General features: G+C 44.1%; 1 protein-coding gene and 1 long non-coding RNA gene across 3 annotated transcripts in view; one reads left to right on the plus strand and one right to left on the minus strand.

The window, feature by feature from the left end:
* Nucleotides 1-13,341, minus strand: part of LOC122203589 — a 163,402-nt gene that overhangs the window by 111,721 nt on the left and 38,340 nt on the right. The gene's annotated exons all lie outside the window — the stretch shown is intronic.
* The window catches only part of CDH20 (cadherin 20), a 50,682-nt gene continuing 38,876 nt past the window's right edge, over nt 1,536-13,341 (plus strand). The window contains exons 1-3 of the mRNA XM_042910539.1: nt 1,536-1,881; nt 9,807-10,101; nt 10,618-10,737. Of these exons, the coding sequence (XP_042766473.1) occupies nt 1,636-1,881; nt 9,807-10,101; nt 10,618-10,737 (661 nt within the window). The 5' untranslated portion in view covers nt 1,536-1,635. The remainder of the gene's footprint in view (nt 1,882-9,806; nt 10,102-10,617; nt 10,738-13,341) is intronic.

Below are 13,341 nucleotides of genomic sequence, written 5' to 3' on the forward strand. Positions count from 1 at the left end.
CCAAAGAGGAAACCGCTAATACTTGGTGAGCAACCTTCTAGCACACGACTGTTCTTTATTAACAAACACGTCACCTTAAATAAGGTACACCTAGCTTGCTTTTACTTAACAGTCAATCTGCCTTTCAAGCTAGAACTTGAGCCATAGCCTCCCATTCTATTACAGAAATTCCCTGGTCTCCCCCAGCTTGTCCTCTTTATCAGTTCTCTCTGAAGTGATTTCTTACCCAGAAATGAAATGGCATATTGTGTGATTATAAGATATCTTTTTAATTCTTTTGTTCATTTCAACAGTGAGTATTTGAGAGGTCACTAAAATGAGTTCTGATGACAGGTAGAAGGTGGTAACTGAGATGGCATCAATGCGTACATTTTAAACCACTTGCAGAAATGGAGCATTGTTTAGCTACATGGGTCGGAAATCCCCAAATACACACATTTGTTCTGAGATGATGACAGCAGTTCGCCACATCAACAGTGAAAACATTAAGCCCTCAGAAGTTACTTTGGTTGTGCTGACAGAGTGGTGGAAGGGCTATGCCATTTCATGACACCCAGCGAAAGTCAAGGAAGAAAAGGTTGATGAGGTCATAGCCCAGGAGTGAGGTCACCAGCTAATCTGACTTCATAGCAACAAAAGAAGTTTGACTGATGAAAAGGTGTCCCCAGGGTAGAAGTCAACATCCCTTTGTCTAAATGACTCTTTCAGATCAGGAAAAAAATGTGTTGGCTAGCCTCTCTTCACATGCCCACAGAGGCATGTGACTAATGGCACTTTTAAAGTCTGGTGTGAGTGATATAATGATTAACTGGCCGTTCAAATCCTAGAAAGGTCACATTAGCAGCCCCTCTCAGTGCTTCAGAGCCAAAGCAGTAGAGTGTGAAACTCAGATTCCACCAGGGGGTCAGAGAATGATTAGAGTCAGAAAGGGATCTGTAGCTGCCTGTAAATGAAGTCCAAGATTCCTAATATTATCGATAACATGGGGTAGACACAAGATAATTGTGGGTGGCAAAAAAAGATAGTTAGATTTGCTTTTGGTTTTTTAATGAGCCAAGAAAAGCAGTTGGGCTAATGAAAATATTAGTTATTAGCTGTAAATTTTGGAAGCGAACGCTATTTTTAAAAGTTTAGGAGGCTGCCTGATCATAAATATTTCAAAGAGTGCACTATTAATTCAAGCCAATCAATAATACAGCATAACCCTCCAACTATGATATCAATGAGAAGAAATTTATTCACCAGTTTTATTCCCACTGAAATCCATATCCAAAGGCTTGCGACTGATTATAGCTAGATAGGTTGTCTTCTTTTTATTAAAATATTATTTGTTACTCAAACATTTCTAAAGCAATAACATGTTATGACTCTTTAATTCGTGGAGTAGAGAACGGAATATTTACTGACATTTCTTGAAAACTTGCTATAAGCCCACAGGAAAGAACTGACATCATCACAGTGTGTTCTCCTTCACTTGACAGGAAGTCAACTTCAAGCAGATTGACCTGAATCGGGATCTCATTTGAGAAGCCTAAGTGTCCGGTAAACTGTAGTAGTTATTTTTTATTTGGAAAACCCTCAAGTTCCAGTGGCTTTATCATCCTGTACTTTACTTTCTGAAAACCTGGCAATCCCATGTGGACTTCTGGTAGAATGAGCAATGCAAAGAGCTGGCTGGGACTTGGCATGTCCTTGTACTTCTGGGGACTGATGGACCTTACGACCACCGTTCTCTCTGGCACGCCAACACCACCAGGCAAATTAGAAGCGCTCCTGTCAGATAAGCCACAGACACACTCGCGGACAAAGAGGAGCTGGGTTTGGAATCAGTTTTTTGTTCTGGAAGAGTACACTGGAACTGACCCTTTGTATGTCGGCAAGGTAAGAATGGCCACATAGACACATTATCAGGGTTCTGAATATTGAAAGAGAATATGAATATGAACTGAATATGAAAAGGTCACCGAGCCCATGTTTGGGTCCTGAGAACAATTTTACCTAGCGGTATGTTACTTGACAGCTAGTTGAAATCTAATTTTTGCTTTGTCAGATACCAGTCAGGAAAGGAAAGATTTCTCTCCTTGTTCATATGTCTGTTCTAAGTGGGAAAAAACAAGGAATTGGATTTTGGAGGAAAAGCCTGGGACTCTGCGAGAAACATTCGAGTCCCAAAAGAGGCAGCAGCAGCCTGGGGAATAACAGGATGGGGAAGAAACTGGGAAATGCAAAGGGAGGAGTGGAGGGAGGGTTTTTTTTACTTTGCTTTGTTTTGGTTTTTTGTTTTTGTTTTTTTTTTTTCCAAAGCATTTCCACAGGTATTGCCTGGGGCCTAAATTTAATGGAAAAAAAAAAAGAATAAAACATTCTTCATTTCAGAAGATCCTAGCATGCGCTTTAGAATAGTTGGAGACAATCAATGAATATATTTATAAACTTTACACTCGAATTCCCTTGATTTATCTATCATCATTTCATTTTTAATCCAGGCTTTCTCCTGTGTTTACTTTATTTGGATGCTAATCAGAGACCATTTTGTGAAAGCAACCAAGTGAGAGAAAAGGGGAAACAAGGACCTAATTAGAAAATAAATAATTCATTCAAATCATAACTTAAACACTTGTTTAGCACAGAGGCTAAGAATGTGGATGGGCTTCAGAGTCAAACACATGTGGGTTCAAAACCCAGCTTTACCAACTGCTTCCGGAGTGACTCTGGACAGGACACAAAGCCCCATTAGCCTCTGTTTCCTCAAACATCAAATGGGGATAATAAAAGAACTACTACTTCCCAAGAGTTGTCTCTTTCCTCAACTCCCACCCACTTGTGGATTCAGATCTGACTTCTGTCTGCTGCATTAAAGTTGTGTTTTCAGTGCCCCCAAGGACCTCCCTACTACCAAATCCTGTGGTTTCATATTATGGAACTGCCCAACACAGCCTCAGATGCTGCCCACTAGTCCTTCCTACTTGACTCACTTTTCTCTCTCTGCCTCATGATTGTCACAATCCCATTTTCCTTCCTTCCTCCTCAGCCTCTTTGCTGGTCTTCTCCCTTCACCTGACCCCCTCCAATTAGTGGTCCATCTCATCAGCTTTGCCTGGGGTCTCTTCTCTACCCACATTCATGCTCTGGATGGATCTGCCACGCCCTATGATTTTCAACACCACCTCTAAACCGATGAATCCAAAACCTCTATCTCTGGCTCAGACCGCTCGTCTGGGCTTCAGACTCATAAACCCCACTGCACACGTGATAGCTCCCCATTTATGGCTCAAAGCCCTCCCAAACACGGCATATCCGCTAAGGAATTCTTGGTTTTCTTCCCAAATCGAGTCTGCCCACCCCCGGCGTCTTCCCTATGTTCGCACTGCCATCACGCAGTTTGTAAAACCTTTCTCTTGCCCCCCACATGCTCTCCACCGGCAAACTGTCAGTCCCTTGCCAAAACATATCCCCAAATCCTTCATTTCTCCTCCCTCCGCTTCCCCTGTCGGCTCTCACCTTTGCAAACGCCTAGACTCCCAACCAGTTTCCGCACCTCCACCCACACTTTCTTCCAATCCAATCTCCACACATGAGAGTCAGACCGTGTCCCTCTTCTTCCATCCTTCAATGTCCTCCCATTGTACTCTGAATCATCCAGACTCCTCCCCACGGCTGCCATGGCTATTCCTCTCTGACCCAGCCTGCCTCCTGGCCTCCTGCCACACTGCAGGCCACTCTTTCTTTCCCTTGCTCTCATGTTCCAGAGACATAGCTTCCTGGTACTTCCTACAACTTGCCAAGCTTTGCCTTATTGTTCCATAATAAAAATTCTTCCTCTGGCTTCTTCGGTGGTTGGCTTCTCCTAGCTCTTTAGGGCTCATTTTGAATCTAGGTCTTTCTTGACCATTCTCTAAGGCAGGCCCCTTGGTCAGGCTCTCTCACTACCATTATTTTCTTCAGACCTCTAATCACAACCCACAATATCTCATTCATGTGTTTATTGACAGGAGCATTGTCTGAAGCCTTTGGACTAGACTCTAATAAGGGCAAGGACATTGCTCCCATTTTATCCCCAAGGCCTAACACAGCACCTGTCACATAGAAGGTACTCAAAAAGACATTTAATAAGTGAATACCTCATGGTACAGTAAGGGTTAAATAAGCTAATACATGCAAAGTGCTCAGCACAGTACTTGGTCCAGAGTAAGATCTTCACAACCATTACTCTGTAGCGGTAGTGGTAAGGATAGTGGTGGTAACAGTGGTGGGCAGGGATTTCGTCACAGGAACTCAGTAGCTCAGGATGCACACGCCTAGTGCAGCTGCAAATCTCTTAGCCTCAAAATCTGTGGCTTTGACTTTCTTTCTCTCCATCCCTCATGCACAACCAGTCACCACATCCTGTCAGCATCTCCTTGCCAGTTTCTCTCAGAGTCACCTCATCCTCTCCAGGCTCTGTCATTACTGTGGTCCCTCTGCTCCTCATGATTAGATTAACTAAGCAGCCACTGCCCATCTCCCTGTAGAGAGGATCTTCCCATTCCTCCCCCCAGGACTCAGGACATTCATCTCCTTGAAGCACCCTTTCCATCATGTCACTCCTCTGATTAAGAAAGCGTTGTGGCTCCAGTGCTTATCAGAGCTCTTAGCATATAGTTCAAGGGCTTGCAGAAAATGAGTCCTTCTCCCTTACCCGGCCCTCCCCCATGATTTCTCAAATCTAGTCCCCATCCCAGTCACGCTGGTCTCCTTACTGACCCTGACACACACACCTAGGGCATCTGTCCCTACCTCAGACATGTACTCAGGCTACTTCCCTGCCCAGGACACACAATCACCAGCTCTCTGCTGAATCACGTCCAGATTTCTCAGGGCCCTAGCTTAAAAGCCACTGCCATCATGGACACATCTTCTATCTATTCAGAATTCCAAAGGCTTCTAGCTACTCATTATTTGTAAAATATTTCTTCCAACTAGACATACATGGCTACTGCTAAAGTAAGTTTTGGAAAATACATTTGTATTCAGTAGTTGCTTTGTGTGCATGTACAGTCTAGAGCCCCCTTCCCTTCTCCCGTGGGTGGAAACTGAGATGCCATCTGTAGCCTTCCCTACGCTTCTCCAACCCTGAGCACCCAGCACAGAGCTGGACATATAAAACTACAGAAAGACGAGGGCACCTAACGTTTTACCGGGCTTCCACAGGACCACGTGCCAGGCACAGTCACACAGAGCAGGTCACTTAACCATCAGAACAACGCTGTGAGGCGAGTATGATTCACCACTTTCCGATAATCAGCCGACCGAACACGGCTCAGAGAGGTTATGCTTACTGCCCCCAGTTACAAAGAAGGTAACAGGAATTCTGACACTGAAGCCACGGGTTTTCCTTTTCATTGCCCTGAGACTTGGCCCTAAGAAATACACACAAGAGTCGATGGCGTTAGGGTGACACCGGGAATCCAAGCAAGCCTGACTGCTTCCTGACGTTGGGAATACTTGGCTGTGTAGCACCCTCGAGTACTCATGATTAGTGCCCACCCTTTCCTAACTACCCCAACCCAGGACACAGAACACCCTGCGTGCATCTCTACAGCCACCTTGTTCAACCAACACTGCGCAGCCACTGAAGTGGGGTGTGACCTCCACATTTTATATTCACTTACCCAGGCACTTCCCTCCGCCCTCACTTTGGTATGAAAGAGAATGCATCCACTTTCACTCCCTCTCCCCCCAGGGGCATTCAGTTTGTCACCTTGAGCTCTGGAAGATGTCTGTTTAGAGAGCCTGCCTGAGTATTTGCCTATTTCAGAAGGAGTATGGCAACAATTACCGGCTGTAATTGGTATGGCCTTATAAAACCCACACTGGGCTTTCCAGGGACAAGGCAGTGTCGAGTTAAAGCTAGATTATATTGACATATGCAAAGAGGGGGATGCAGAGAGCCTGTGCCTGGGCACGACGCTGCGGTTCCAAGGCATGCCGAGGTCCACAGCTCCACGGCATCTGTCTGACCACAAAGTGGAAGCACTACTGCATTCCTGGAATTGTACGAGGCACTATGAAAGATGACCAAAAAAGAGTGAAAATCACCCTTGATTTTAAAATCCTATATCAACCAAGATTTGTCATAATCTACATGGACTGCCCATCATTCACTACTCCTTTAGCTGAACTGAAGCATTACGAGGGTAAGTAGGATATCCACCTGTCTTATTCTGCCTGGATTTGGGGGAGAAGAATGTTCTCCCAAGATGTGCATGAGCATGTGCTGCCAACTCCATTCCAGAAGCTCCTTACCTTCTTCAGAAGAGCTGGCACTCAGTCAGTGTTAGTTGAATTAGATACGGTGAAACGGAAAACACATTTTTAGTACACTGCCAATCTGCTGAGTGACTTCGGGGAAAGCCGTCAACGTCTCATGTTTGCAACGGTCGCAACCAAACGTGTCTTCTACGGCTGGTAAACCCTAATACTGAATGCCCACTACCAAGCTGCTCCGGAAGCTGGGGTCTCTCGGCTCTGTGTTCACCTTACCACACTCCACACGGTGATGTCAGGACGCAGACTTTTCCCGACCAGCTCCCCCTTGGGTTCTGACTGTACAATGTACTAGAGGGAGAACCAGAGGCAGGAAGAGGGAGAAGGGACTTGTTCCTGGAAGCCAGCAAATGGCTCCAGTTCCTGGATGCTTCCCCCACCCCCAGCACAGCACCAGCCTCGCCACACCCCCTCAACAATAGCAGCACGACCGGATGGCACACCCTTCTCAGAAATCAGAGTCTGAAGTCTGAGAGATGTGCGTGATAGGGGCACGTCCACTGAGCTCCTGAAGCCCCAGCCCCAGGCGGCCGCGCTCCCTCCTCTGATGCCTCAGGCCCAGCCTCCTCCAAACATCTAGATTCCAGAAGCGCCAACTGCTGCCCTCTGTTCCCCCAGCCAGAGGGACGCTAGCTGTTTCCTGGAATCTCTCTCTCTCTCTCTCTCTCTCTCTCTCCAATACTTCCATGTTCCCTTTTTGCCTTTTCAATCCTCCATATTAAATTCACTCTGCGAACATAACTCGTTCAGGTTTTGTTCCCTGACTGGATCCTGAACTGATACAATGATATTCCTCAGAAAACAGTTCTGTGTAAGCAGATTCTGGTCCCTTTCATCGCTGGTCCCCATCTCTTCCTGTTCACGAGAGGCTCATCATGCCTCTTGTTCCTTCCTCCCTCCCTCTCTCCTCTCCCTCTTGCACACGGGCTCACACACACACACAGAAGCTACCTGCAAGATGCTTGCTAGCTCTTCTGAGACAAAGGGAACAAGATCCCACAAAATGTTTTAAACCTAACTCTGTACCCTACGTGCCCCATTCGATACACTTGTACTGAGCATTCGCTGCATGTGAGAACCCACACTGCGATGAAAGCCACATGGTTCCCGCCTTCAAGGAACCTACCATACAGAGTTCCTCAAATTCTTCTCCCAGCACTGACAAAAACAGAGAACAGATCTGAGGTTCAGCCCAGATTATACTGACCTCAGCCAGCCGGATGGCTCCTAAGGAACTAGAACCCCCTGCAGGAGCAATGATGTTAGTCTTCTGTTATTTATTAAGCTCTCCCCACAGGCAGAACACTTATGTTTGGCCTATAATGATAGAGAGCATGCTTAGTTTTTTCAAGGACCATAAGATAAAACTTTTTAGATAATACGCAGAACACCTCAAAACAGTCCTGTGTACTTCATGTCAGATATTCTTTTCTCTTCCCCCTAAATAATCTGCCATGCCCTAAATGAACCTATCTCATTCTAAGTAAATGTTCTATGTCACATGCCTTAAGATTACATGTCTTACAACATATATAAATACTGAGCAACTTTTTTTAAGTTAAAAAACATCCTGAGGTCCTTGTCCTCCTTCGCCCAATTCCATCCCTTTGCCTGGAAACACAGCTCCCGATGGAATGGATTTTCATTTCTTTGTGGCCAGGTCCCAACAAAATGGCTTTCTATTCTACACAATAAGAGCTGGCCACCTCTGCTTTTTTTTTTTTTTAACTGCATTAGAAGATTCGGATTGCAAAAAATAATAATACTGCATACGGTATGAGGAAACGTGAGAATTGTATATTCTATATCGAATTCTTGAAGTAGAAAAAAAATCCACAGCTATTTTTTCAGTCAATTTTATTCTCTTATTTCTCTTCTCTAGATAAGACACAGCTGAATTCCTCTAGGCGGCAAAACAGTTGCCTGCATGATTTGGCGTGAGTCAATCTGAGATCACCTCAGAGCCAGCCACAACCTCCAAACCCACCCTTGTCTTAGGATGCCGTGAATCCATTTTTCAGGTGTTCTCCTGGTATCTGTGCCACCTAATCCTCAGAGTAACACTGTCCCAGCAATGCTTCAGGCAGTCTTCTGCAGCTTTTACTGTTAGACTGTGCATAATAAAAAAGCCAACAGGTGGTTTCGGCCATCTCTGCTAAACTCTTGAAGATTTGAAGGAAGCAGAGAAGATTGGGGCTGTTAAGACCCTTTTCTCTTTGCACATCACCATTACTATCCTCATCATAATCGGCCCCATTTGTAGCGTTCCTATTATGGGAAAGACAGTGTGCCAGGTGCTTTACATCCATTAATTTCTAATGATCCCAACAACCCTTCAAAGTAAGTATTAATGATGTTCTCCACATTTATAATATCAGAAATTTGAGACTAACAAACATCCAGTACTTTGTCAAGGGCCCTCAATTTATAACCGCCTTCGTGTTTTAGACCCCATTTATCTGCCCCACTAGCTTAAGCGTAACACCGGGTTGCCTGATTTATAAACTAAATCTCTGAACTGTGCAAAGTGCTAAAACCCAGGCAACCACAGACCTAGTGGCGGCCCCCTTTAGAGAGAAACTCTTATTATATGATAACACAAAATTCCAGGATTCTTGCCATAGAACTATATATCTATAATTACAGATGCAGAAGAAACGTCTTTCTAGGCCTACTATGAAAATAGGGCCCCGGACTCCTTTTGAGAGTGCATCAGTCATTACAGACAGAGTAATCCAGTAGAAAACACATTTGGATGGGCAGATAAAAGCATGTCCCCATCCACATACAGATTTGAGTGGTTCAATGACAAGCCCAGGAAACGGTCCCACCAAAGAGAGATACATTCATGCAAATAATAACAACCTCCGGTAAACCCATGTTGACACCTGAAACACAAGCACTCATAGTCCTACCGAATGCAATTACTGGATTAGGACCACAGCATCAGAGAGTTTCAAGAGTCCCTGGAAGTCACTTACAATTTCCAGTACAGTGGCCGCAGCCTATTTTTAAATCAGTTCATCAGTTTTTCAGGCAACTTGAATCATCAGCAGGTTTTTGAAACTCAAAAACGTAATTTATGTCAAAAACTTTACTTTTAAATATTAGGCTTGTTCATTTTTTTCTTAAGTGGAAAAGCTAGGTTCCTCCTTATGATACTTGTTTCTATTCTCATGCTGGGGGCCTATACTTCCCAGAACTCCTGTTTTCTAGACTTCTCAGGGAAAAGAACCTAAAGATATAGTGGTAAGTCTAGGATACTGAACGTGATATGGAAAAACTTTACTTACTCATCAGTCTGTATTTGCTCCTTGATACAATCATGTTCAACGTATGATAATTCTCTGTAGATCAACATTTTAAACACTTGAGTGAAAAAAAAAATTACTCCTGTTTGAAAGGAGGTCATAAGTTTGGACCAAACTGACAATCAATTTATTTCCAACACCTGTTCATATCCATAATGAGATTCCAAGTTTCTCTGTTTGTTTCCCCAGCTCCATTCAGACATGGACAGAGGGGATGGATCCATCAAATACATCCTCTCAGGAGAAGGTGCAGGCATCGTGTTTACCATCGACGATACCACTGGAGACATCCACGCCATTCAGAGGCTTGATCGAGAGGAAAGGGCCCAGTACACTTTAAGGGCTCAAGCCCTAGACAGGAGAACAGGCAGGCCTATGGAGCCGGAGTCTGAGTTCATCATCAAAATCCAAGACATCAATGACAATGAGCCCAAGTTCCTGGATGGACCTTATGTCGCCACTGTGCCAGAAATGTCACCAGTGGGTAAGGTGGAGAGTCACTGATTCTCACAAAAAGCAGTTCTACAGAAGATCGCCCTCTTTATACCCAGAAAGAGAGAATGTGCAGAACAGCTCACAAAGTATAAAACTGGACCAAAAATGATAACCAAGTCCTTAGGCAGGAAACTACACAGACACTGAAATCAGTCATATTAAAAAATAATAGTAATAATAAGCCTAGCATGGTTATTTGGTTCTGATTCTTAAAAGACAGATGATAGACGGATACATGTTTGGTTCATGAGGAAGAAGCATTTTGGTATTATCAAAAGAGCAATGAAGAACCCAAAGGCTGTGTTCCTCTTGCTGGTTACTAAGAATTTAAAACACAAATAACTCTTGTCCCACTAGAGAGGCACCAGATAGGAGTTATGGAAACCTGACCTCAAAAGGGATGCTCCCAAGGAAACAAACGTAACAATTCCAAATGCCCATTCAGGACTGCATCCGGCCTTTAGCAATTCAACTTGAACAGGTTTCCATCATCTCTCTTCCTCAGGGACCTCTGTCATCCAGGTGACAGCCACAGACGCTGATGATCCAACCTACGGCAACAGTGCCCGGGTAGTATACAGCATTCTCCAGGGCCAGCCATATTTTTCTGTGGACTCCAAAACAGGTATCTGATGCAAGTTGTGGGAGGTGGTTGCTTTATTCCCTATTAATTTATAACTGCTGCTTACGGCAAACTCAACTCTCCTTTTCAAGGACTCTCTAGGGACCGTATAAAACAAAGGAGATTGTTACAAGCTTTAGGATTAAGACAGGAAACCAGCACTGCCCCGGTGGGTAAGAGCAGGGCTACGTAGAGACAGTGTACCAAATGTGACTGGAGAGGCCAGAAAGCCTGCCTACACAAAGGTATATCCTCACTAGCCTTCAATAACTCCTACAGCTGAATTTATCCCCAGGGAATATCTTTTATCTCTCCAGAAAGACCTGAGAGGATTGACACATTAACCTGGGCTTGCTAGAGAACTAGGATCATTGATTTTGAAACTATGAAGAGCCTTAGGGGAATCATCCAGTCCATCACTGGTCACTTAACAGATAAGGAAATTGAGAACTGAGACCTAACAAAGTACTTCTATTTATAGATATGTCCCCTGACATGTGGTTTGATGTTCTTCCCACTGAGCCACCCTGCACTAAGCAGAAAACACAGCCAGAATAAATGGATGCTGGGACACACAGGTTTTGTTGAGGCGGGGGAAACGGCACAGAGCATGAGATGTGGCCCCCCAAAAGGCAGGTACTGAGTGGGAAGCTCTAGCAGGGGGGACAGCATAAAGAACTGGATGGGTAAGGAGGAATGTGGCAGAAAAGACAGAAGTTTGGTTTTGTTTTTCTGTTTTGTTTCAGTTCTACCTGACAGTTTTGACTACTCTCATTATCTTGCACTTGTGCCAATCTTTCTTCCTTTTGAAACACTGTCACAGACATTACCATATTTGAGCCTCCCATTATTCTTGTGAACTCATGAAACACATGAGTGCGCCACTGTTCCCATTTTACAAACCAGAAAATTGAAGACCTAAGAGTAATTAGCAAGGAACTTGAGTGAAGAAACTTACAGTCACAGAGGTAGAGTAAATGGTGAACACTCAAAGTCACCTCTCCATTTGAAAGAGAAAAAATACATTTCCATTAGCAACCTGATAGAATTTTTTTTCCCAGAAGTCCTAAGGGGAACCAGGCATTCAGAAACTTATATCATAAAAGTAGAAAGTGAAGGAGTATAAATTAGTAGGAGGAAAGAAAAAAGGTTGCAGTGAGGGACTTCTATAAAACAGTAACTTTAACAATTCTACAAATGGATGGGGGGGGGGGGTAGTGAGGAGATGCCCACAGGGAAGAAAAATACAGAAGAAGAGGGTAATGTGTCCTTTATATCCTAAGAGGAACCTTACATTATTTTGACAGCTCCCAGGGGGTATCTTTAGTGTTAAGGTCAAAAATACATGAAAAGATAGTTATTGCTGTGCCCATTGGGCATTTTAAAAAAGGAAAATGCTGCATATTTCACTTAAGAATGGTGTTACTATAATGCAATATATACACTACAGGAGTAAACTGGAGACAGGTTTGTGGTTCCCAATGTCTTCTGTTTGCATGCAAAAGGTCTATTTAGCCCAGGGTCATGCTGTAAACTTGCAGTAAACAAGCCTTTAATCTTTGCCTAGAGTGCTAGAGAAGTCAACTTTTCTAAGTAGCAGGGCTAAAAAGGAGATAAAACATTACAGCACATCCTCCGCAGGATCAAAACAACACATTTCACTGGATTTTGATTTAGACCCCTCTTCTTAAATGGCACTGTATCATCACAATGTGATGCTGCTCCTCACTGTCTGGGGAAGTTCGTCCCTTACGCATGTTAAAAATGAACAACCCAACAGAGCATCTTTCATGTCCCAGCTCACGGAAATCAGTGAAGCACAGAGGTAAGCAGAATGTAACAAAACCAAATGGATATATAAGAAAAGAAAGCGTATCAGAATTCCAAACCTGCTTACAGGTATAGGGGAGGCAGGGAAAAGCAGACTAGGAGTGAGCTGCCTAAAGAAAAGTCATTCACACTACAAAGGCTCTAGGGGCTGAAGAAAGAGCAAGCTGAAAGAGGGAAATCTAAAATCACAGATTTGCAGACATATGAGGCTTTGTTTTCCAGACGCAAAGCCCCAGTTTTCTCTGGTAAGACAGAGACCCTTGAAATCCGCCCAGACTGCAAGTCCCTAACTCTGTTGGAGAACACTGCTGCCACCTCCTGTTCTCTCCCGGTAATGCTGCCAAAGGAAATGGGCTCTGAGCTCTTCCTGAGGGAACGGGGCCTACTCACCAATTGTTTAATTAAGCACAGCATTTTTTTGAAGCTAGACTCCTGACCTCAAGTTTAATAAAACACAGATGATTTGCATCTCGACTCTAGATATTAACAATGCACAAGGGAGAAACCTAGAAGCCCATCTTAAACACTGCATTTGTGGTTTTATTTTTAAAAACAAAATCTTAGGGCACCTGGGTGGCTCAGTCGCTTAAGTATCTGACTCGGTTTCACCTCAGGTCATGATCGCACAGTTTGGTTCGTGGGACTGAGCCTGTTCCCATTGACAGTGCAGAGCCTGCTTGGGATTCTCTCTCTCCCTCTCTCTCTCTGCCCCCACCCCCACTCGTGTGTGCACGCGCACAAGAGCACTCTCTCTCAAAAAATAAATAAACAAAACTT

Source organism: Panthera leo, chromosome D3 (genome assembly GCF_018350215.1).
Source record: "Panthera leo isolate Ple1 chromosome D3, P.leo_Ple1_pat1.1, whole genome shotgun sequence".
Taxonomy (NCBI): domain Eukaryota; kingdom Metazoa; phylum Chordata; class Mammalia; order Carnivora; family Felidae; genus Panthera; species Panthera leo.